Source organism: Xyrauchen texanus, chromosome 17 (assembly GCF_025860055.1).
Source record: "Xyrauchen texanus isolate HMW12.3.18 chromosome 17, RBS_HiC_50CHRs, whole genome shotgun sequence".
NCBI classification, from domain to species: Eukaryota; Metazoa; Chordata; class Actinopteri; order Cypriniformes; family Catostomidae; genus Xyrauchen; species Xyrauchen texanus.
Window position 1 is genome coordinate 21,993,673 of NC_068292.1, and position 27,225 is coordinate 22,020,897.

At 38.5% G+C, this 27,225-nt stretch overlaps 1 protein-coding gene across 1 annotated transcript; it reads right to left on the minus strand.

Moving 5' to 3' along the window:
- On the minus strand, positions 1-27,225 carry atp1a3b (ATPase Na+/K+ transporting subunit alpha 3b). The gene is made up of 22 exons (XM_052146598.1): positions 27,016-27,225; positions 26,862-26,926; positions 15,300-15,416; positions 15,147-15,206; positions 13,832-14,035; positions 12,206-12,319; positions 11,978-12,112; positions 11,564-11,681; positions 10,321-10,589; positions 9,848-10,046; positions 9,500-9,744; positions 8,793-8,985; positions 7,990-8,302; positions 6,798-6,948; positions 6,035-6,203; positions 5,763-5,917; positions 5,252-5,375; positions 4,712-4,857; positions 4,473-4,603; positions 4,291-4,392; positions 3,070-3,161; positions 1-1,353 (listed from the first exon to the last, which is right to left on the minus strand). Exons 2-22 carry the CDS (start codon positions 26,865-26,867, stop codon positions 1,325-1,327), a joined length of 3,072 nt encoding a protein of 1,023 aa, XP_052002558.1. The 5' UTR covers positions 26,868-26,926; positions 27,016-27,225; the 3' UTR covers positions 1-1,324.

Consider the following 27,225-nt stretch of genomic DNA (forward strand, 5'->3'; position numbering starts at 1 on the left):
GACTCCTACATCACTAATTAGTATTAAATGTATTAGATGTTTTATTGGAGTTGACTTCATAGAGACCCAGTTTTCAATCAGTATTTTTTTCTGTCTTTAGTTTCAACATCCACACTTCTGTCAGATGAACATAGCCAATGACAGTCCGCAACAGTGCACTGTCCCTAACCTCACACGTGCATACCACACACAGACAGGCATGCACATACAGACCACAAGACCTGATGCTGTTTCAAAAAATTGATGTCTCAAGAGTGATCTTTGGAAAAATATGTGGTTCAGATTTCTACCTTCGTGTTTATATTAGGGAAGATAACATCTGTGCCAGATCTGTGAAAACTGACATACGGGGGAGACAATAAAATCTGGTGTGTTTAGGTCCATAATGGCAGTAGATTGCTTTCCCACAGATGCTGTTCAACATCATACTATTTTTCTGTGAGATACCTGATATTAAACATGGACTTGCCAGAAGTGTTTCAGTCATTTAAGTTAAAACTTCCAAGATAATAATTTTTACTGGTTTTCCAGTGTTGCTATCTTCCATTATATGTCTCTATTTGTTTTAATCAGATTACATTTTTCAAAAAAGTGTATTTAAAACCTTTGGGTATTTAAAACTATTATTTTAGCAGTGGATCATACAAACACACAAAGCCACAAAGAAGCAGAAATTAAAGAATGTTAGAGAGAGATAGAAAGAATACTAATGTGGGAAACAGAATCAGCATGTTTCCATCAAACTTCAATGGAAAATAACAATTACATAAACCAAGGGAATCACCTCCCTTACTAATCAAACAATAATCAAACAATATAAAATGACCTAACAAGCAAAACTATTAAACAAAGTTTAATTAAAAGAGAGTCAAAAGGTGTGTAGTGGGATCCAACAACAGGTTTGTGTGATTGGTGTATCCGTGTGTGACTGGAGGAACAGGAAGAAGAAATGAAGGGGATGTGTGAAGGGACGACCTTTTTAATAGGCGGGGGTACATACTCCCTTTTTAGCATCAAATGCTCCTTTCGAATCTACATATTGATTATGCAGCTGCCATTTAAGATATATAGAAGACTTTATGTACGCAGCCATGTGAAAATACATGCTAAGAGTATTATAGGGAACAGGGGCGTGAAGGTGAATGGTCAAGAGTCTGGAAGGTGCTTTGTGTTTTCCTTTTTGGGGGAGACGTGCTATTGGCTTTAAGATGCTGTCTCTTTAAATGGGGGAGGAGAGAATGGTTGTGTGTCTTGATTGGGGAGAGAAGTAGACGTAGTAAAAATGGAAGAAGTAGGAATGTAAGTAAAGAAGATAACAGGTTGATCAATAGTATGTCTCCCTTTCCACCCATCCTGCAAGAAAGAGATAGAGAGTGAGAAATGCTCTAAGAAATGCAGATGTACTGTATGTTTTAAATCATTTAATTTAATTCATTCAAAAATTAATTGGGCGATAGTAAAAAATACAATAAAAATCGTAATCTTTTCATACTGTTACGGGTACAATCTTAGAGCCTACAATAGTCCAAAATAAATAAAATCCCAGACACAGTTTATTGATCAACCAAAATCCAAATAATAATCCAACCAACTGATGATTTGGTGCATAACACAGGACATTTACATGTACAACCTGAAACACACCAGGACTCTAATTTTTAATGATGGAGACTTGGCTCCACAACAAGTATTTACCAAAATAGGGCTTCATGTCCTATTTATAGCCTGTTTATTAACCAGGTGAGGTTTAATGAGGAATAAGGAATTTTCTTATTATTCACAAGATATGAAGTTGGAGACAGGTTGTATGTGCAGACGAGGAACGCTTCCATATAGTTGCATTTTTCTTTGCATGCTCTCGCTTCAATGGAGAACACTTGATTATCCAATCAAAATTACAAAATATGCATTGAAGTGAGGATAAAAATATGGATGAATATTGTCAATGATAAAAGATTTAGATACAGCAAATCACTATGTGAGATTCCTTATGTGTTTTTATTTCATGTCTAGAGGCCACTGTTATACTGTAGAACAGGGGTTTTCAAAGTCTTGGACAGTAAGCACCCTTCTGAGAAAGTTTACAAGACCGCGCTACCCTTGACCCCTCTCCCCCTAATTTTTCTGATTTTCTTTTTCATACAATAATGTTGTATAGGCCTTTACAATAGCAAAGTAAATAAGAAATAATATAGCCTATGACTAAATGTAAAAAAAAAAGTACAAATTTAAATATAAGTTTTATCAGGTATTTTCCTAGTGTAATATTATCAAAATGTATCATATTTCAGGTGTTGGAGCATATCACCAATGATGATCTATTACCTTTAATTCAGTCTGACAGACTCATTCGGCCAATACATTAAACACTGATGCTTGAGTAACAGCTATAAATGTTTCTATTAATAATATGAAACCGTATTCTACATTTGTTTGCAGATGCAACCAGTACATGGATGCGCTCTCCCATGATATACATGTTGTGCTCTTGACATTAACAATACTATAATGCCATAGAGCTACGGTCTATTAAGCAGCACTATGGTCCATTATGCCAATCATTTTTATTGTATTTATGTATCTTATTTTACTTGGTGAAATTATCATCAATCGCCACCTCCCCTGACATGCTCTGGTGCCTCCCAGTGGCTGTAGATCCAAAGCGTTTGAAATGTAGAATCCTCCAGCACCGGACACAGAGGAATTTAAACCAAAGAAAAATCTATCTGCATCTATCTTCATAGATTTTTGCTGAAAACCGATTCCAAAATAAAAAAAAACAACTATCGGAAAATATTAATAGATTAAACTGATATATATGTCTACCTCTAATAATAATTTATGTTAAATGTGTATTTTAAAGTGTCAGCTTGCTATGTGGCTTGGCAATTGTAAACAGCCTTACAATGAGGAACCAAATTATTTGGCCGGAAGAATTGTTTATTCATAATATTAGTAATAACAATGTGGACTGTTGGTCTGTATTGGTGTCTTTGTTGCTGTTGCTAGGGTTTTAAAATGTGTGTGTGTGTGTGTGTGTTTATCTAGATAGTAGTGAGGAACACATACCACCGGGGTTCCGGCGCAGGATCAGCTTTCGGACCTCATCATATACAAAGATTAAGAAACTGTACGGGAAAGCACAGAACCACCAGCTTGGCCTGAAGGAAAAAGAGACAAGTGAGGACAATGAGCATTTTCAAAAGAGTACTTTCACAAGTACTCTATTTATATGTTATTGTATGCAGAAGAATATGAAATGTGTGCATAAATGGATAGTTCAACATTAAGATTCTCTCATCATTTCCTCTCCCTCATGCCATCCCAGATGTGTGACTTTCTTTCATCAGCAGAACACAAACAAAGATTTTTAGAAGAATATTTCAGTAGGGCCATACGATGCAATGTGTGGCGATCAGACATTTGTAGATGAAAAAAAATCACATAAAGGAAACATAAAAGTAATCCATATGACTCACTTGGTTAAATTCATATCTTCAGAAGCGATATGATAGGTGTGGGTGAGAAACAGTTCTTAATAAGTCCTTTTTTACTCTAAATCTCCACTTTAACCTTCACTTTCAGATGTGGAAGCACCACAAGTGACTTTCAGATGTAAGAGAAAATTGAGGTTTAGTGGGGAAAAGGACTTACGTTTTGATCTGTTTCTCATCCACACCTATCATATTGCTTCTGAAGATATGGATTTAACCACTTGAGTTATATGGATTACTTTTATGTTTCCTTTATATGAGTTTTGGAGCTGCAAATGTCTGATCACCATTTGCTTGCATTGAAGACCTACTGTACAGAGCTCAGGTATTCTTCTAAAAATCTTTGTTTGTGTGCTGCTAAAGAAAGTCATCCACATCTGGAATGGCATGTGGTTGAGCAAATGATTAGAGAATCTTCATTTTGGTGTGAAATATCCCTATAAATTGTACTGATTGTCTCTATAACCCAGTCGAGTATTCCACATTCACTCTCCATTCACATACTGAACTTTTTTATATATAAAACTCTAAAAGGGAAACGTAACCCCTAAGATACAAACATTTTGTGTCAGGTTTTGAAAAATTTATATTTTTTATTAATTAATTGATTTTAACATAAACATAATAGTATAATTCCTAGCAACAAGTTTTTATACAAAGTCACATGATCTCAGTATTTGCAGGGACCCCCTTTTCAATATTCTTCAAAGAAATTTGGCACTGGATGTGTCCATACAACAGGAGGCTTCACTCTCAGCTTTGTATACGTGTGCTTGTTTGTCTGTGTTCAACTCACTTTAGTGGGTACATCCTGAGAGCCACATCCATGCCCGGGCAGTATGAGAGTAATGCTGCAAGAGCCGTTTCTTCGAACAGCCCAAATATCAGAATCTTATTCCTGTAAAAGACACAGAGTTACTTAAAATTCCTATCTTCCTATTCCTCTCACCAACAAATGCATAAACTTCCTGAACTCACTTCATGCCCTGCTGGAATACTGAGTTGCGTCTGGTCTTACAGATGATGACATCAGCCCATTGTACGACCACAATACTGACAAAGAACGCTGTGTGGCACGTAAACTCAACAATCTTCCTCTGCTCGTATGTCTGTAAAACATGAACACAACCTTATACAACATGTAGAACACTACAGATGGAACATCTAACTATTTATTCTTCCAACATGTTGTCCACTTTAAAACACAGAATACCCACCCACTGCTGCCCGTAACTGTCTTCCAAGTCATTTATGGAACGGTCGTCCCAGTTGAGTCTGATACCCACAAGCAAAGAGGGAAGGAATCCATTCTCAGCCAGAATCACAAAGTATGCGAAGAAGCCACCCAAAGCCTGGATCATACCTACACGGAAACACATACAGATTTGTGTTTATTAACCATATTTCAAATCAATTTCATAAGAGGGAAATTGTTCATGTCTGCCTTTTTCTTGAATGTTATCATAACCAAATACTGCTCCAGATGCACACATATACACATTCTTTTGAGGATCTTTTATTTTTAAAGCTTCAAGCACACTTGTTTCCTCTCCTCCTGCTTCAGAATGAAATGTAAGGCATGAGGCACTGCAAACAGACATTCTTCTCTAATGTGTCGAGCTTCTATACAGTATTTACTTCAAAAATCATATTTTTATAGCAACCAACACGAGTACATGTTAAACCTGAGCTCAAATTTAACTCAATTTTAGCAGCACCCATTGGTTGTTCAATAAATTTGTGGATATCAAACTAACCAATTTGTCCGTAAGCAATGCTGATGAGACGCTCGTTCACAAGTTTGTCTCTCAGAGGGTTCCTCGGCTGCCTCTTCATGATGTCACTCTCAGCGGCCTCATAAGCCAGGGAGATAGCAGGCACCTGCGGAGACAGAGACAAGAGAAGGTAGTCATCTGTGTCCATGTAAACATTTGATTTGTTTAAGGGTTCCCACACATTGTGACCCAGTCCCAGTCATTTGTAATTATTAGATAAGGATTTAAAAAAATTTTTTATTCAAAACAAATTGTTTGCTAATTAATTATTTAGGCAGTTTGAGAATTATTTAATCAATTCAAGGGAACAATTCACTCACAAATTGAACATCTTGCAAGCATGTCTCTTTAATTTTCATGACTTTTTCATTCCTGGAAAAATTTATAAATCCCTGCTTTTTATCTGATATAGGCTAGAGCATGTGCGTGAAAATACTTACATCAGAGCCATGCCGACTTCCACTATTACTGTATGTGTATTGTCATGTCTTACCATGTCAGTTCCCAGGTCGATGCAGAGGATGGTAATGGTGCCCAGGGGCAGAGGGATATTGACAATGATGAAGAACAAGAAGGGGGTGATCTCAGGGATGTTGCTGGTCAAGGTGTATGCAATGGACTTCTTCAAATTATCAAAGATCAGACGCCCTGCACAGGAAGAGACACATCTACACTTACTTAAACATGATGCACCCAAAACCCTCTTGTTTGACAACACCAGTCCTGTCCACCCATTTACACTTCAATCCCTCTCATCTTTCTCACCCTCTTCCACTCCAGTGACGATGGAGGCAAAGTTGTCATCTAGTAGAATCATGTCAGCAGCCTGTTTAGACACATCAGAGCCAGCAATGCCCATGGCAACGCCGATATCAGCCTTCTTCAGTGCCGGAGAGTCATTCACACCATCGCCTGTAACAGCCACAATTGCACCCTGAGAGATAGAGGAAGAAAAAAAAAAGAGATAGAATGAGACAATGACAGAAAGAAAGAGAAAGGGAAAGAAGAGAGATAAAAAGAGAAAGAAAGAAAAAGAGAGAAAGAGTGTGACAGAAAGAAAGAAAGATATGATAATGACATCATTGAAATGACAGAGGATATATGGAGGACTGCACTGCAAAATATCTGTATTGGTTAAAGATATCAGTAAAAGTACAAAACAAAATTTGTGTAAAATAATACAACTTTTTTTAAGAATATGATTGTTTATTTTTCTTACCCCCAGGCATTGCTTTTTCTGTTTTTAAGCATAAATATCAATAGTTTTATGTAGTTAGATTATTTCTTACAAAAAAACCAAAACAAAATTGCTAATAGGTAGAAAAAGGAAATACACGATACATTCACAGAAAAGAAATAATATATATATATATATATATATATATATATATATATATATATATATATATATATCTTACACAAATGTGCTTCTCAATTATTCAACTATTAAGAAAAAGTTTTTTTGTAGAGGACTACAATCTACATTATTTTGACTTTTTAATATGTTAATGTCAGGACGTGTGTTAACCTGTCGTTGGCAACCTTCTACAATGATCAGTTTTTGCTGTGGAGAGGTTCTAGCAAACACAATCTCAGTGTGGTTCCGCAGAACATCATCTATTTGCTCCTGAGAATAGTCCTTGAGATCTGTTCCATGAATCACACAAGCCTTGGCATCCCTAAAACCATGAGAACAGAAAGCATGTGTATGTTTATATGTGTGCATATATCTATATACTTTTATGTGCGTAAGTGTGGCTACGCCTCTTTATCTACATACAGTTGAAATCCGAAATTTACAAACACCTTAGCCAAATACATTTAAACTCACTTTCACAACTCCTGACATTTAATCATAGAAAACTTTCCTTGTCTTAGGGCAGTTAGGATCAGTACTATATTTTAAGAATGGGAAATGTCAGAATAATAGATAATTATTTATTTCATCACATATCCAATGGGTCAGATGTTTACATACACTTTGTTAGTATTTGGTAGCATTGCCTTTAAATTGTTTAACTTGGGTTAAATGTTTTGTATATCCTTCCACAAGCTTCTCACAATAAGTTGCTGGAATTTTGGCCCATTCCTCCAGACAGAACTGTGTGTAATTGAGTCAGGGTTGTAGGACTACTTCTCTAGGAGATGAGTGCTACAGTATGATGGCTGAGTGGTCCCATGGTGTTTATACTTGCATACTATTGTTTGTACAGATGCACGTGGTACCAACAACCATTTGGAAATTGCTCCCAAGGATGAATCAGACTTGTGGAGGACCACAATTTTTTTCTGAAGTCTTGGCTAATTTCTATTGATTTTCCCATGATGCCAAGCAAAGAGGCACTGAGTTTGAAGGTAGACCTTAAAATAAATCCACACGTACACCTCCTATCAAAAGCTAATTGGCTAATTGGCTAAGCTGCTTAAAGGCACAGTTAAATTCTGATCCACTGGAATTGTGATATAGTCAATTAAAAGTGAAACAATCTGTCTATAAACAATTGTTGGAAAAACAACTCATGTCATGCACAAAGTAGATATCCTAAATTAATTGCCCAAACTATAGTTTGCTAATATGAAATCTGTGGAGTGGTTAAAAAATGTGTTTTAATGACTTCAACCTAAGTGTATGTAAACTTCAAACTTCAACTGTATATTATGTATGTTGATGTAAATGCATGTTGTTTTGTGTCCATTCATCATCTTAGTCATTGTCTTACCTGGGATTGACCTGACTGACGGGTATGTTGAGGCGGGCAGCGATGTCCTCCACTGTCTCGTTACCTTCTGAGATGATGCCCACACCCTTGGCAATGGCTTTGGCAGTGATGGGGTGATCTCCAGTCACCATGATGACCTTGATGCCAGCAGAGCGGCACTTCCCCACAGCATCGGGCACAGCAGCGCGAGGCGGGTCGATCATTGATATCAGCCCCACAAAGCACAAATTGTCTGTATGGAAGTTCAAATCCTCTGTGTCAAAGGCAAAGCCTTTTGGGTACTGATCCTCAGGCATTAAGAGATGGCAGAATCCTGTGGACAGGAGACAAATTTATCGTATATACACATACACCATAACTTTTTAAAGTTACTCTATAAATTTTATATTATATTTAGTGGCACCAAAATATTTGGACACTTATGCATCACATACAAATTTATAAACGTCTGCATTTTATATAACAAAATATCAAAACAATGGTATTTAATTAAAAGAAACACAGCAAAAACTATTATCAAGCAAAACATCTCACAAAAAGGAGTTTGTTAAGTTTCAAATTGTAAAATGTTAGTGTAACATGTTAATAGTTAATGTGATGAACAACACCTGTGGGTACTCTGCTAGGATTCTTTTGTGAATTTGAGGGGAAATGACTTCAAACATCCACTAAATATCCAGAAAGAAGGTCTATCTTCATTTTGCACCTAATGCAATGACATTCAGACATATTAAGTGTAACTAAAGTGTCCAGATACTTTTTGTGGCCAGTGTATACTACTATAATATATACTATATATTCACCCAGCACTCGCTCTCCCAGTCCTCCAAGCTCCATGTAGGCGTTCTGGAAGGCCTCTTTCATCTCCTCGTCCATGGGCTGCTCTTTACCTTGCAGCATTATGGTGGAACAGCGTTCCAGGATGCGCTCTGGAGCTCCCTTCATCACCAACAGGTAACGGTTATCATTGGGGTCCTCTGTCTCATGAACGGACAGCTGGGGACAAAAGGAGAGAGGGTTGATATGTATTTGTTGATGATAATGCACTGGGTTGCACTGATGCTTTTGAGAGGTATTTTCAGTTTTAAGGTTACTTAAATACCCTAACCTCAGACCACCTGTGCTAAAGTGCTATTCATTGGTTGCAGTATTTCAAACAAAGCTCTTCCACTGATCATAGATCAAGCTGGTATTTGCTGTTTGATTTTGAATACCAATAATCAGGTCCATACAGAATCTGTGCCCGTCGAACTCAATAGAATGTTCATCAGATTTCCTTACAATTAGAACTCGCATCTTTTACAAAATCCTACACATTCCTGCTTTATTAATTATTACTTTTAAATATTTGGGATAATTTGATATGGCAATAAGAGTGTGGTACTCTCAGCTCCATTTAACAAATGTTTCCCATCCATTCTGCAGAATTTTGCAGATTTTTCCTTAAAATTTGTGAAGCAAATATGAATCCACAGATTCCTTCTAGGCCAACCGGTAACTGATGACAAACCTGGTATTTGTTGGTGGAGTTGAATGGGATTTCAGCTACTTTCTTGTTCTTCTCTCTCATCATCTTGACTGATCCACAGGACAGCTCAATACACTTGAGCAGGGCTGACTCAGAGGCATCACCTGCCACATCCTTCTTCAGGATGGGCAGAGAATCCTGTCCTGCCTTAAACACTGCCCTGTTACATAGCGCCGCCACACGGGCCAGTGACACCCACGTCACCGAGCTCTTATCAAATGATGTTCCTACAGAAAAATAACAACTTAGACTCTGCAGAGAACACTGGTTTCATACAGTGGGCAAGACTAGATCATCATAAGGCTTTGCATGAGAACAAAAGGTTCACACCAGACTGATCTTCAGTAGTGTCAGCTTCATGGATCTGGTTGTCGAACCACATGTGTGCAACAGTCATTCGGTTCTGGGTCAGAGTTCCAGTCTTGTCCGAGCAGATGGTTGAGGTGGAACCTAGTGTCTCTACAGCTTCAAGATTCTTCACCAGGCAGTTCTTACGAGCCATACGCTTGGCTGTCAGAGTGAGACACACCTGAGACAGAGAAAAAAATGGACAGCAGAGAGATATTAAGTTGCATGAAATGGAACTGTATTTCCCAGTCTTGCATTTGTCTAAAAAACTAAAAGTCCAGCTCCAAACTCACACTACTGGTTGAGCCAATGTTGTGCTGGTCAGATGTTCAAGCAAACAGAGCAATTTTATACTTCAAATCTACAAATGGCTAATTTATAGTATTGTTGTCTATGCAAATTAAGGTGGGATATGAAAGAGTATTTAGACATGTATGTGCATTAAGAAAACTCACAGTGACAGTAGCCAGCAGACCCTCAGGCACATTAGCGACGATGATTCCGATGAGGAAGATGACAGCCTCCAGCCAGGAGTACCCCAGAATGACTGACAAAATGAAGAAACTTACTCCCAGGAAGACGGCCACGCCTGTGATGATGTGAATAAAGTGTTCAATCTCCTTGGCGATGGGAGTTTTCCCTGTCTCCAGTCCTGAGGCGAGTGTAGCAATGCGGCCCATCACAGTGCGATCACCAGTGCAGATCACAATACCACGAGCAGTGCCTGATTGTGAGAAAGAAAACACATTTTACACATCTGAACTAGGGATATGCGTGGATAGTCATTATTCGGTTAATCGTTCGACGTGCATGTTTTCGTATTTCCTTTCAATAGAGGTCTCCAACCCAACCCGAATAGAGGTTTCTGGCCAGATTCGGGTCAGTACAGGGTGAATTAGGGGTTGTTCACACGTTTCGGCCTGCATCTGTGCTGTTTTTCCCTATTTTTTCCCTATGTAAACACACAGTGGACGGACGTCTTTGACTGTTGCTTCGCATCACACTTTTTTCAGCATCTTGCGCAGGACTGGCACATTTTTTGACACCGTGTCAAGTTAAAAAGAACTGAAGCAAAATTTAGAAACATCTCGTGACACCTGCGTTCTGTTTCATTCGTTGCGCTGCATTACTTCATGTGACTGGTAAACTGTTACACTTAATTCCAGATTGTTTTTATCTGGCAAAAATTCAGCATTGATAAACGGTAAGCCAATGTTTTTTTTTCCCTTTTGCTCTGGTGTGCAGACAATATTTACACAAGTTAAATGCCAAACCATTTAAAAATCAAAGCATCCTGAAGAGGCTAATAAAAAATTGCAGCAGTGTAACTCCATGCACATGACAATACTAGTGTTCGCTGCCTCATCAGGTTTAGCACTTTTATTATGTATTTTCCATTGGTTAAGAATACTATGTTACAGACAGTTACAGTTTGATTATTAATTTTTTTACTTTAATGTGAGTGACTTTATCATTTGAAGATCTATGTATTGTGCTGTTTAAGCTCATAGCTCACTGTGAACTTTATAAATTGCTATTCTGAGCAGTTCTCTATTCCTGAGTCCCGGCGGAAAACCAAATAACCATTTGTGAACCCTTGTTGTTAACCGAATATTAAAAAACGGTTACCGTGCACATCCTTAATCTGAACTTCACTTTTACATGGATAGACAAAGTTCAGCATAGTCAATTCCACACCTTCAACACAGTTAGTGGAGAAGAAAGCAATGTTGCGGGTTTCCAGAGGGTTGTCGTGGGTACAGTCAGCTGATCTCGTCTGGGGTTCTGATTCACCAGTGAGGGAGGAGTTATCCACCTGCATATGATGTCAGAGACAAAAATATGTATAACCACTAGGTATCACCATTTATGGGTATAAGTTAGGTAGCAAGTGTGTGAGTTACTTATGGGTATGTCTGCAGCCGTGTTGTTACGGTTAACTAGATAAAACTTCAAAGAAAACTAAATAGAGGAAATAATTCTGAAAACTAAACAAAATTGAAAAAGGACAATTTGAAAATAAAATAAAAAATAAATAAAAAACGTAAAACTATATTAACACCTGCAAACATTGAAATCTCTCATCATCGCAAACTGTTTAAAAGTGTGTACCTTGCAGCCGTGAGAGGAGACAACTCTGAGGTCAGCAGGGATTCGGTCTCCACCTTTGACCTCCACCAGATCACCTGCTACCACTTCCTCAGCATTGATCTGCATCTTCTCTCCCTCACGGATCACTAACGCTTGCTAGGGATAGAAACCATGTTATATCTTCTCATGTACTCACTCGTTTCTTTGTGTTTGTGTGTCTTTTAAATGTGCCTGGCATGCTTTCAGTACCTGGGGCACCATGTTCTTAAAGGACTCCATGATCTTAGAGCTCTTTGCCTCCTGGAAGTAGGAGAAGCAGCCCGTGATGATGACCACAGCAGACAGCACGATACCCAGGTACAACTGAGGGGAGACCAGAGAGCCATTCACTGAAGGTATTTGATTCACATTTTTTTGATCACATTTTTCAAGAACAATATTACACAAAAAGAAGTTTGCCAGGTTTTAAATTATAAAACAATACGTATGCTGTTCAAAATGAAGACAAAAATTATTTGGACACTTTTGGATAGTCAAAATTTAGTGGAACATATTCATAGTTACTGTGATGAATAACACCTGCGGTTACTCTGCAGGACCACCAGTGTGAACTTGAGGAGAATGGACTTAATACATTCACTAAAAATCACCTTGGGACCAGCTGCTTAAATTAATTGCAAAAATGGCAAAACAAAGCTAAGTTAGCTCTAAGAAAAGGTCTAGGATCATTTGTGTGCACATGCCACTTGGTTTGACATTTTGCCAGTGGCAAATTCTCAGGGCCAGCAAATCTCTCTCTGCTGGCCTAACATGCCTAATAAATAAATAAATAAATAAATAAATACATACATATTTTTTTTCATCCTTTCATCCTTGTCATTCGCCCTTTTGTCTATGTATTTTTAATCACTTTCCACAATTAATTAATCTACAAATTAATCAGATCCAATCAGAATTTGTTCCTCGATGTCAACAAGCGAAGCGTGACACCTGTTTCACATCGCACACTGAAGCCAAGCTCATTAGCTGAAGCAGCGTGTAATTCTGAGCTCCACCTCGTCAGGCCTTCAAAATGTCCAATGAATCCCTCAACAGTGCAAATGAATGGGCATCTAATGTCAGATTCTCAGATTCATCAGCCAGTTATTTGTTTGTTCTTGGAGGGTGCAGACTTTTAGATAAGTCCCAGTCAAGGCCTTATACCCAGAGTATGTAGATGGAGTGGAGCAGCAACAATTTCCCCTCCGCGCTCAAGCATTCTTTAATCACTTCGCTCCAGCTTCACTCCGGGTTGTCCATTTCCCGCTACTCGCTTGCTCTGTGCTCCTGGATTGCAGAAACCACGCTCTGTATTCGCTCCATGGCAAGATTAGCACCTAACTACCTCTCCACTGTAAAGTTATTTCAGTATGCTTTTAAATATCACAGCCTTCCACGCAGAATATGTATTAAATGAAAAATAAATAAACAATAATAGAAGAAAAGCTCCAATGTGCTTTATTGGAACACTAGCATTAGCCCAAAACTAAATAAAAATATTTTTATAGCTTACTTTTGAAATATGTTGGCAGAATTCTCTGGGTTTGATCAATTAATTAAATTACTAGCTAAAAAAAAACATTAAATTAAAAATAAAAATTACCAAAAGGAAAAAATAAATAAATACCAGAATGAAAACAAAACATAAAATTAAATCAAAATAATAAATTACCAAAAAAAAAAAAAAACATTATTTGAAGACCTAAAATGCACATGCCTCCATGGCATTTAGCTATTTATGCAATGACACTCATGCAGTTTTAGGTATGACTTAAATGTCCAAATCCTTTTTGGGGCCTCTGTATGTGTGTGTGGGGGGGTGCTGGGTATTCTCACGTTATCTCCAGCTGGTTCGTCTTCGGTAGCAGCCTGAATAGCGTAGGCCAAGAAACAGAGAATGGCTCCAATCCACAGCAAGACGGAGAAACCTCCAAAGAGCTGACGACAGAATTTAACCCACTCAGGTGTTGTGGGAGGAGGAGTCAGAGCATTCGGCCCATCCCTTGCCAAATACTCTCTGGCCTTTGTATTTGTCAAACCCTTTTGAAGAGAGAGAGAGAGTGGGATAGAGATAGAGAGAAGAATAAAAACATCATTATCTAAATCAAATTCAAGCCATTCAGTTTCCAGTAACAAACTAATGTGAGTATATCATTAAAATCCAATGGACTCTATCCACCGCACCTAGCCTACGTACACTCCCTGGCCAAAAAAAAGTGGCATACTCTAATATTTCGTTGGACTGCCTTTAGCTTTGATAATGGCACACATTCTTCGTGGCATTGTTTCGACAACCTTATGCAACATCACAACATTTAGTTTCATCCAGAGTTGCATTACTTTTTGGCCGAGATATTGACGACGGGAGAGTCGAACCACTCAGTAAAATCGTCTTGAGCCCATCCCAAAGACTTTAAATTGGATTAAGTTCAGGACTTTGTGGTGGCCAGTTCATGTGTGAAAACGATTCCTCATGCTCCCTGAATCACTCTTTCACAGCTTGAGTCAGATGAATCTTGGCAACATTACAGGAAACAATGAAGAGATTTTTAATTTCTGAAAAAAAAAAATCCATTGCGATAACCTGGTCATTCAGTACATTCAGGTGGTCAGCTGACTTCATTTTATTCAACGCTGCTTTGACTAGACCAGACCAATTGAAGCAAGCCTAGATCATAACACTGCCTTAAATCAAAAGGCAACTTTTTTTTTGGTCAGGCAGTGTATTTCTGATAGCTGTAGTCCCAAATTAGCATTGTGATAGCAACATGCATTTTTTTTAAAAACCAGTTTCAAAAATTAATGTTAGAGGTATGACTGTGTGTAATTAACATTCTAGAAATTAAGCTGAACCACAGGGATTAGTCATAAATATAAATCTGCCATTATTAAAGCCCATAGACCTTTCTGGGCAAATCCATGGCTTGAAAATGCTGATTGTCTTCTGGATTTTTGGACTACTATCTAAACAGCTTTATTGCTTACAGTATGATTTGAATGGTCTATTATGGCATTGGCCTTATACTATGAAGAGCGTGGCTGAAGTAAGCAGCCATCTATCGGACAACATGAAGAAATACAGCCAAACCATAATTTCTATAAGCATGTGATGTGCTCATAAGCTTAGAGTTGCACAAGTGTGTGTGTTTACCTGAACAATGTCTGTCTGAAATTTCCGGCATACTTCCTCGACTGACATTTTGTGTTCTGTCTGAAAATGGGGTAAAAAAGGAAACATTTAAAAATAAAGAAAAAGATCAAATACTGCACTGTTACCATGGGACTTTGTCAGTGAGACTCTCACCAGGGGAACTTCTTTCTTCAGATCATCAAGATCTTTCGCTCCCTTCTTCTTCTTGGGAGAGTCTTTATCATCTTTATCCTGTGTGGTGGCCACACGGTAGCTATCTGACCGCCCATACTGAAACACAACAATAGAGGAGAAAGAAAGTTAAAGGGAGCATATTTAGTCATGGAATAATTTTGTGTTGACCGAAATTCAATAATAATGATTACAGCATTGGCTGTTTCTTTACCTAAAGGTACTTTTAAAATAGATAGTTCAGAGACAAAATTTTGACTGGAGGCCGAACGTACACTTGGTCCCACACATTTAAAATGCATCATATTTGTTGATTAGAAACTGGAAAAAGCCTTAAATTAGGATAATGAACTATTACTATTAATTGTTGATTCTGTTAATTATTTGTTTATTTAACATTTGTCTTTTATCATAGTGCTGTTGACACCATTTTATAAAGATGATAAGCCTTTCTGCTTTGCACTGTACCTAAGAACACCCATTACCTGTGATAAAAATAAAAATTAAAACAGTAACACGTGCCCTCTTGTGGTTTATTGCTTTTATAAACTTATATCTCACTATATCATGGCCACCTCAAAGAGGTCATACTCAAGTCTTTGTGAACAGCTTAAATCCAATTAGTTATACTTTGATCGTTGTCTGAACAAAGACACAGATGAAAGCACAAATTCTGTGTGTTAACACACAGCGTATAAGTAGAATATTCATGTACAGTTTTCTTGTAACAGGCTGAATATTTCATCCTATCAGAACTAAGTTGAGTAAATGTGTGTGTTCCAAGGTAAAAATAATCAATCTATGGACAGACGTTGAACTCAACACTTTCAACATACTATCATTATTCATTCCATTAGTTAAATCCTCTGTTACCATTGGCTGGATGCGTAATCCTACCATACAGGAAGACACAGCATTAATCCAGCAGAGCCAATATGACTCCTAAGAGACTTGGAAGTACCATTTCAGTGGAGCAGTCATCATTAAATTAGGAAACTGCATATCATAGGTGGATCAATACTGAGCTTCCAGAAGAGCCAACATGGCTCACTCCCTCTCTATGTATTTTTGAGCCACTACCAATACATAAAAAGAAAATGACTCGGGCCTCCACAGAGAGTGCTTCTCATTTCCTAAATTGTGCATCCTTGTTTCCTCGCTCCTCTGTCCTCGAGATTCGGAAACCGATCAAAGTCTGACATCGTAAAGGACATATCAGCTCTCTAAATGCACTACACAAGGAGGTGAGTACAGAGGATGAAGTCCTCTGAAGTCACGCTAAAGTGAACAGGACATGTCATTTTACAAATTCGTCTTGCTTCGATTCCTCTGTCCTCATTTCCTTTCCTTCCATAAAAGCAAGGAAAGGAAAAAACTACACAATTTCAGAAATGAGAAGCACCCAGGGACTCTCACGGAAAATTCTTGCTTAAAGTGCCCTCTTGTGGTCACTGTATGACATGAACCTCAGCTCAGCCACTGTAATTGGTTTTTGTCATCATTAACTAACACTTACATTGTTTCCTAAAAGACTGACAGCCTCAGTCATCATTCACATTCACTGTGTGGAAAGAAATATGCAATGAATGTGAGTAGTGACTAAGGCTGTCAGTCCCTAACCATCTTCCTGTTATTTTTGTGTAACATGTGCATAGAAAAAAGAAGTAATATGGGTTTGGAACAACATGGGTGAGTAAATAAAGACAAAAATACAGCAGTAGTTGTGGTCCTACAACAAGTCAAGAGAAGACCTGTTTTTACTGACTACATTTACAAATTTAAGCTGTGACGTACATCATCCATATACAAAACACAGAATGACATTTGAATGAGGTTTTTAGCTGCATTTGTATGGTCAACCGACACGCTGTTTAGACCAGTACACATGGTGACTCGCGCACATGGCCAGGTGAGGCGCCTATTAAAAGTGAATGCAAATGTGAGAGAAGAAGATGGACAGATAAAGTAGTGTAACACAACAGGGGACAGATGGAAAGAGAGAGAAGTGTGGTAACTGACCGACAGACTAAGAGAGATATCCAAAGACATTACCAGAGAGAGAGGAATATACGTCACTCCCTGTCTGGTAATTAGATATTGACCCGCTGATCTCACAGTGTGTTTGCTTGTCTCCATCAGCTGCTTCATTTAATGCCTAATAGCTCTCAGCAGCACGACACCTGCCCAAAACTAACAGGACAGGCACACGCTGACTTTCTAGCCAGCCCAGATAGAAGGTCAGTCCAGCGGCAAAGATCCTGTAACAAATGTGTGTGTGTGTGTGTGTGGTAGCTGACACAACTCAATAATAAAATGAATAGAAAGTGAGAATCACCCCAATCAAATCTCACTGATCTTACAGTTTAAGTATCTTGTCACTATAGACACACACACAGAGATGCATATCTAGAATTTTTAGAGTCTGACTTTGTAATGGTGGTTAAATGTATTGTGTGTAAGCCTGAATAAAAAGGTAACGTCACACACCTGGAATCACAAACATGCAGGTCCTCTTTATCTCTATGGAATTAAACACCAGCTGAACAAAGGAATGATGTGAGAAATTAGTGGAAAAACAGACCAGGGCAGGTGTAAATCATAAGAAAAAATGGGAGAGAAAAAGAAATATTTGTAAAATATACAATATGTTTTATCTTTCTATGTGAGGTCAGATGTGTGTGTGTGTGTGTGTGAGCACCAGCCACAGATTTATCTGCAATGATACCTTCACTGGGGCATTGGAACAGAGTGGAAAGAGGAGAAGAGCTCTCTCTTTCTCTTTTAGACTGGCCAAATGCAACATTTGATCAGATTAATACGAACTGAGTAATGCTCATGTTGACAAAATCTACTCTCAGACAGCAGAGAGGAACAGAGATGGACTGGAAATAAAATAACATAGACAATTAAAATAGTTACTGGAAAAACTGTTGATTTGATTTGATTTATGAATGTGATTGTATATTGTGTGATATCATATTTTATATGTTAACCTGTAACAGTCACGCTGAAAAAGTTACCCACTTATTTCCAATAACGATTATTTTCAAATAGAGGGATGGGTGAGACTTTTGAAAATGTTAACCTAAAAATGTGCTTCATGTGGTAATATCTAAATGAACTGTGTGTGTGTGTGTGTGTGTGTGTGTGTGTGTGTGTGTGTGTGTGTGTGTGTGTGTGTGTGTGTCACGGAATGTGTCAGGAATAAGGACCCAAATGCAGGAATGAGTGAAAAATACATATTTTATTAAAACAACTGAAAACAAAACAGGCTTCCGACTGTAAGTGGGTGGCCACTGGACAGGGTTCAGATCGGACACTGGCGGCTGCTTGGGCAGATGGTGAGGTCAGTCACAGCCGCAGAGAGTTGGACAGGGTCAGACAGGGCATTGGTGGCCACAGAGAACTGGACAGGGTTAGACTGATACATTTCACACACCATTACTCCACCACTACCAGCAGCCTGGACTGTTGACACAAGGCAGGTTGGGTCCATGGATTCATGCTGTTTGTGCCAAATTCTGACCCTACCATCTGTGTGCCTCAGCAGAAATCGAGATTCATCAGACCAGGCTAAGTTTTTCCAGTCTTCAACTGTCCAATTTTGGTGTGCCTGTGCTCACTGCAGCCTCAACTTTCTGTTCTTGGCTGACAAAAGTGGAACCCGATGTGGTCTTTTGCTGTCGTAGCCCATCCGCCTCAAGGTTTGACATGTTGAGCATTCTGAGATGCTATTCTGCTCACTTCAATTGAATGGTTATCTGAGTTACCATAGAATTTCTGTCAGCTTGAACCAGTCTGGCCATTCTCTGTTGACCTCTCTCATCAACAAGGTGTTTCTATCCACAGAAATGCCACTCACTGCATGTTTTTTTGTTTTTGGTACAATTCTGAGTAAACTCTAAAGACTGTTATTTTATAAATTGCACTGCTACAACACGTTTTGCTGATAGTTAATTACATCAATACGTAGGTGTACATGAACACCAAATATGGCAGGTGTAGAAAAGGAAGTCCTGCAGGTAAAAGATCCAATCACCTTTTAGATAAAGGAATCGCCTGTCAGTCAACTTGAGAACCTCCAGGTGAGTTGATCAAATCTGGCCGCGCGCTGACTGAATGATGATGAAATTTACGTCACGCAAACTATGCGCAGATTGATCAGCAACACGGACACGCCAAGATACTTTGGCCTGAAAATAATGTAAAAATACAAACATTCTTAATTGTCCTAAAAATAGGCTTCATTTTCTTTATAAAAATAATTTCATATTGTTTTTTGTTTTAATGTGGGGTTAAATATGACCAAGACATTTTTTTCAGGTTTTATGAGAATCACCCATTGGGGTAGCAATAGTTAAAGCTTTTATCTGTATCTTTAGCTGTTGCTTGATGACTAGAGGGAATCCCTACCAGAGCTTGTCTCCTCTGTTCAGCAATTAGTTCTGATGAATATCTCCCCAAAGTACAGAGTAGGCTGTACACAACCATTTAAACAACTGTTATTGCAGAAGACACATCAATACTGCCCTAGAGGGATGTGTGTGTGATGTACTACTGTGAGTGTGCAAATTATTGTTTTACAGGCATGTCGATACAGCCAAGAAAAAGACCATTAATATCTGGGATTAGATATCATAAAATTGTGTCACAGAGACTCTGCTGTTGCTAATGTGCAAATACAGTTGAATTTAGAAGTTTACATACACTTAAGTTGAAGTCATTAAAACTAATTTTTTAACCATTCCACAGATATAAGCAAACTATAGTTTTGACAAAGTCATTTAGGAAATCTACTTTGTGCATTTCCAAAAATTGTTTACAGATTGTTTCACTTTTAGCTGACTATATCACAGTTCCATTGGGTTAGATGTTTACATATAACATATATATAATATATAAGTTATATGTAATATAAGTTTACTGTGCCTTTAACAGCTTGGAAAATTCCAGAAAATTATGTCAAGCCTTTAGACAATTAGCTCCTAATTGGAGTCAATAGGAGGTGCACATGTGGATGTATTTTAAGGCATACCTTCAAACTCAGTGCCTCTTTGCTTGACATCATGGAAAAATTGAAACAAATCAGCCAAGATCACAGAAAAAAGAATTGTGGACCTCCACAAGGCTTGTTCATCATTGGGAGCAATTTCCAAATGCCTGAAGGTACCACTTTCATCTGTACCAACAACTGTACGCAAGTATAAGCGCCATGGGACAACACAGCCATTATTCCGCACAGACACATTCTGTCTCCTAGAGATGAATGTAGTTGGGTGCGAAAAGTGCAAATCAATCTGAACAACGGCAAAGTACCTTGTGAAGATGCTGGAGGAAGCAGGTAGACAAGTATCTATAGCCACAGTAAAACGAGTCCTATATCAACATAACCTGAAAGGCTGCTCAGCTAGGAAGAAGCCACTGCTCCAAAACCACCATCAAAAAGCCAGGCTAGTTTGCAAGTGCACATGGGGACAAAGATCTTACATTTTGGAGAAATTTTCTCTGGTCTAATGAAACAAAAATTATTTTTTTTGGCCATATTGACCATCGTTATGTTTGGAGGAAAAAGGGTGAGGCTTGCAAGCCGAAGAACACCATCCCAACCACGAAGCATGGGGGTAGCAGCATCATGTTGTGGGGGCACTTTGCTGCTGGAGGGACTGGTACCATTCGCAAAATAGATAGAAGCATGAGGAAGGAAAATGATGAGGATATATTGAAGCAACATCACAAGACATATACCTTAACTTACATACTTAAGTTAAAGCTCATCGCAAATGGGTCTTCCAAGTGACAATGACCACAAGCATGCCTCCAAAGTTGTTGCAAAATTTCTTAATGACAACAAAGTCAAGGTATTGGAGTGGCCATCACAAAGACCTGACCTCAATCTGATAGAGAATTTGTGGGCAGAACTGAAAAAGCATGTGTGAGCAAGGAGGCCTACAAACCTGACTCAGTTACACCAGTTCTGTCTGGAGGAATGGGCTAATATTCCAGCAACTTATTGTGAGAAGCTTGTGGAAGGCTTCCCAAAAGGTGTTTGACCCAAATTAAACAATTTAAAGGCAATGACACTCTCTACTATTATTCTGACATTTCACATTCCTAAAAAAGTGATCCTAAATGACCTAAGACAGGGAATTCTTTCTACGACTAAATGTCAGGAATTGTGAAAAATGTAGTTTAATTGTATTTGGCTAAGGTGAATGTAAACTTCTGACTTTTAACTGCAAGACTGACCACCTATACCAGTATGTAAGTGGATGTGACCTTGTGGCTTTGGTGGACCATCTGGTATGCCGAGAGATGTAGACTAGGCTAGGCCTCTAAATACAGATTAAATAATCTGATTACGGCAGACTAGGAATAGCTCCCCCTGAGTGGCCACCATCACAAACATGGCACAGCATCACAAAGCCATACTTCCTTGAGTTTATTTATTAACTTATTTCCTTATTAATAGTTTACTGAAGAGAGAGCAAAAAACAAAAGCTTTATCAATTTAGTCAGACCTTAAGTTTTATTATTAAAAACATTTAATTAATTGTTATTGTCCACTGTATAATCTTTTTGTGCATAAAATACCAAAGCATTTGGATATAACGTTTACTTGAAATAATTTAAGTAAAGAATAAAGGAAGGAAAGAGAAAATATGTATTTCTCTCTCTCTCTCTCTCTCTCTCTCTATATATATATATATATAGTATATATACCACACACACACACACACACACACACACACACACACAGGCTACCAAAAGTTTGGAATAATGTACAGATTTGGCTCTTATAGAAAGAAATTGGTACTTTTATCCACCAAAGTGACATTCAACAGGACATTAATAACGTGAAAAATTAATATTACAATTTGACTTTTGTTTTCAGAACTTCTTAAACTACTTCAAAGTGTTGAAAAAAAATCCTTCACATGCAGCAATGACAGCTTTGCAGATCCTTGGCATTCTAGCTTTCAGTTTGTCCAGATACACTTCCTGTAGCACTTGCCATAGATGTGGCTTGTGTCTTGTAGAGCACTTTTTACGTACCTTACAGTCTAGTTGATTCCACAAAAGCTCAATGGGGTTAAGATCCATAACACTCTTTTCCAATTATCGGTTGTCCAATGTCTGTTTCTTTGCACAATCTAACCTTTTCTTTTTGTTTTTCTGTTTCAAAAATGGCTTTTCTTTGCAATTCTTCCCATAAGGCCTGCACCCCTGAGTCTTCTGTTTACTGTTGTACATGAAACTGGTGTTGAGCGGGTAGAATTCAATGAAGCTGTCAGCTGAGGACATGTGAGGCATCTATTTCTCAAACTAGAGACTCAGATGTACTTATCCTCTTGTTTAGTTGTACATCTGGACTTCCACATCTCTTTCTGTATAGATGTAAATGGGGCCTGTCTAGATTTAATCAAAAATTACTTTTTTCAATAGTGATGGTGTTTTTTACATCAGTAATGTCCTGACTATACTTTGTGATCAGTTGAATGCCACTTTGGTGAATTAAAGTACCAAACCGAAACAGCAAAATCTGAACATACATACATACACATACATACATACATACATATATATATATCTTCATCTGTACCATCTGTACCCTGGTAACTCATCTCATTCACCATCTGGATACAAGCTCAGCCAGGCTAATTACACATAACAGGATCTCTCTGGCTCTTCATTCCTCTCCTCCTCGGATATACAGTCCTGAAGCAGCAGGCCTCTCCCCTCCCTTTATTCTCCTCCCACATGCACTCACCTGCATATGCAAACTCATACAAGCACACTTTGTCCTAAGTACTGCATCACATTCTCACATGTCTAAAGATAAATATGGTACATACTACATACTGTAGTGTAAAGTCAACATCAGTAACTCTTTCTGTCTCTCTCTTTCAGGATTCAAACAGCTATACTGGCATGATACAAGGGGTGTACACTGACAGTTCATTCATTACACACACAATGCAGATTTCAGATTTAAGTTATGCTTATGTAAATTGAATGATATTTATATCTGATAATTCATAGTGCTGGTCACCATGTGCATTCATTAAGGGGCAATATCTGCCCAATGGATTTGATGTTCAGGGGCATTCTACACCTTTATAAGGTGTTTATTCTTCTTCTAACCAAATAAATCATATAAGGTGTGACACTTTCCTTTTATGTCAAATACTTACATGTCATCAATTAACACATTTTCAATATGAATACCTGGATTGAGAATAAAATAAAATTAACATCAACTCAAAATATTATGTATAATTATGTCTAAATAAAGACATTTACAATGGGGGCATTTTTAGATCAAATATTTTTTATTTCGGGAGCATTTTTTCTTTTTCAGTGGAATTGTTGCTGTGAAACAGGGGCGCCTGAAGCTGTATAGCAGTACACACTGTGCGTACCATGAGGGCTCCAACTGACCTGAGAAATATTTACCCTCAGAATATTTAATCAACCATGAAATGTGTCCCGTATTTCTGTTGGCTGTTTAAAACAATGCCCAATTTTTAAATGAATAACTTTTCAGTGAATTGGCCAAAAGGGCTTGCAAAATGGTCTGAATCGATTCGTGATTCAGTACAATTCGATCAGATTGCTCTCTCACTGAATCATTTGTAGCAGTTTTTCACACAGTAAAACAGTTTCTGGATATTTACGAATACAGAGAACAAACAGCGCTGAATACAGTGAAAATTGACCTACAATCAACTGAAACAAATGTCAGTCTTTTTGAGAGGTAACTTTGAGAAACTTCAGTTAGTGCTGTGCCATGTGAACAAGGGGCTGTTCAAACCTAATGTGTTTTTGAGTCCGCTCACGCTGTTTTTTTTATCTTTTTCCATATAAACATTCTCGTTTGAAAACTGCGTCATGTTTCACTGTGTTTTTAGCAGCTCTCATGGGAGCGAAGCATTTTTAGACGCTGTGTCAATTTATAAAGAATTTCTTCAACTGATAAAAACAGTACTTGGGACAAAGTGTGCTTGTGTGAGTTTGCATATGCAGGTGAGTGAATGTGGGAGGAGAATACAGGAGTGGTGGTGGCGTAGTGGGCTAAAGCACATAACTGTTAATCAGAAGGTCACTGGTTTGATCCCCACAGCCACTACCATTGTGTCCTTGAGCAAGGCACTTAACTCCAGCTTTCTCTGAGGGGATTGTCCCTGTAATAAGAGCACTGTAAGTCGCTTTGGATAAAAGCATCTGCCAAATGCATAAATGTAATATGTAAATGTAAAAACACGTCTTGGGACATCTGATTTCTGCTCTATTCGTTGTGGTGCGTTTTGCTTTTTTAGCCCGAAAACACGTCTGTCTGAAAGGTTACTGGAAGAAATGCTTTAGCCAATAGTTACATGAATGCTACTCATACTCAAGAAAATAAAACAAATGCAAAATCTCAAATTCACCAGAATTGAACACTTTGGGGTTGTTTTTTTGCACACACAAAAAAATCACCCGGGGGAGCATGCCCCCTGACCCCCCTAGATATAAGGCTTATTAAGCAGATTTCTCAGCAGACCCTCAGATTAAATCATGCGCCCCTGCACAGAACCCCTCCTCATTTCTGAACCTCTTGGTCACTTTAATTTGTGTTTAACAGCCCTATTAATAAAACAATGCTTTTTACACTTTCATTTAATTTCTTTGTGTAATAAATCATAAACTAAATCGAAATATTCCATGTTGTAGGCTACTAATAAACATTTGAAACAACTGTTTGATTGATGAGACGCTATCTGGTGTCAAGAACACAACACATTTAAAAAGATATTTATATAAAATAGATGACCTCTATGAACTCTACATAATTTCATTTCTTCCTATCCGTGTCTCTTGCTTATAACAGGCCGGTTCCGGTCATTTACACTCGTGTGGCTCCGCCTCGAGTTTTACGCAAAAACAGCTGGCATGATGATAGTGGTGCATTGCATCCCCATTCGTTATTAAACAAACCCGCCACCATAATTAAAGAGATTAAGGTAACCAGACTTGATAGTGACTGTTACTTCCATTCCGTTTAACCATAATTCACACACAAGCAGTCCACGCGTGTATTAATACATGACTTGACAATGCGTAATTATTTTGTGCGCTCGTGGTACACTGCTAGTGATCACTGTTGACGCAAAGCGGCAGCGCGCTTCTTTGACATTCAGTTCTGCAATGTTGAAGATTTCTAATGGATTTTATGCGTAAAACACGTATAAACCTGTAGGCTATATGTCCTGGCAACGACTATGAACCCCATCTGCTGCCAAACACCGGCAACCATAACCCTAACGCGTCCTTACGCCAAAAATCTAGAGGCAGCGCTACGAATAAAGTAGAAAGCACGTATCTCGAGAGGCGTTTTCACGCGGCGTCTAAAAAACGCGTGAGAAGAACAAACAACAGCGAGACGCGGCGCAACAATCAAAGACGTCTGAAAAAGCAAGGAAGTATACAAAAACGTGTTCCATTCAGAATATTAGGCTACAGATAATAAACCAAACTGATGGTGCAAATTGCGCAACCCTAACGCAATGGCACAGTGGATTTGCGTGATTCTGCATCATCAATTCAGAACTGAATCTATTTAATATGTCCTGTTACGATGCACAACCCGCGATTACCCGCGCGAGGTTGTCACAGATGTAGGAAATAAGCCGGGTTGAGCTCAAATTCCAGGTAACCGCATTATGGCGCATGGATTTCAGCGATGCTCGGCGGCAGCGCGCGCAGAAACATCCCAGTACCAAGCACTTTAACGCACGCTACATAGACATAATTCACATTATGTGCATGCATCCGGCGGATAAACTGTCCAGAACGGGAGATACGCGTTGGTGTCAGTGAGTAGAAGGATGAAAAGGGAGGGGGGAGTGCAGGTGAAGGAGTGCAGGGGGGTCGCCCCAAGCCAATCAGATACCCATTGCACATGCACTTTGTGCCATAATACATGGAACCAGTCCTAAAACTCGTTAAAACAACTTTTAAATAGCTGAGAAACTATACGTAAATAAAAGGACCATACCACATCCATTGCGTAAAGACAGCTTAGTCCGCAGCGCTGTTCTTTAGAAAGTCTCTACCTTGCATAACCCGATTACACTGGCACGAGAATGTTAATGAAATAACCGACCAGATATGATCATTTAGATTGCACAAGAACAAAGCTTTCAATTAGGAGGACAGCTGCAACGTTACCTGTGTCTCCCTTAAAAAGCGAATTAATCAACAACAAACGGCACTACAAAAGTTTGAAAAAGCGTTCCGTTCCATATGCTGACCATTACAATAATAACAATTGCAGATGGAACATCTACGTGGATAATTAATGCGTAATAACGTTCTAGACTATCCGTTCCATTATTTGGTCGCAACCCATGAAGAGGTTAGTGACAGCATATGACATGACGCCGTAGTTTGCATGATTTAAGAGGAATAAAGTTTAATATCAGGAAAACCTTCTATTATTGTTTAATCACTTTAATCGGTTAAATAATGCAGTGAAAAGGAGAGTGAGAGAGAAGCCGGTCTTACCCCCATGGTTGCGCCAGACGGTTCTTCTCTACTGGTAAAATTAAAGTGATGGAGAGGGTGACAGCCTTTCACAAAAAGAGAATGTCAGTAATCAAAAAATTACATTTAAGATAAACAAACAATTATACCTCTCATAAAAGGAAACTTCAGTTACCTCAAGCGTCCTCAAGAGGAGACCTAAAGCGTGTTTACTTCACATCAAAAAGTTATTCGTTGCAACATTAAGTTAATTTATCTGACGGCTGTCTAAAGGTTATATGCAGACAAACTAAATGACCAAATGAAATCCGACAGCAAGGCAGTGTATAGCGCGGGGTTAGGCACTGCTCATTGGAGTTGCGATAAAGCCCCCCTCGATGTCTCA

Coding starts and splice junctions, on each gene's coding strand:
- atp1a3b (XM_052146598.1), bottom strand. Junction 12,113..12,205: donor TTAAGAACATGGTGCCCCAG/GTACTGAAAGCA, acceptor TTCTATCCCTAG/CAAGCGTTAGTGATCCGTGA. Junction 5,918..6,034: donor CGTCACTGGAGTGGAAGAGG/GTGAGAAAGATG, acceptor CTTCCTGTGCAG/GGCGTCTGATCTTTGATAAT.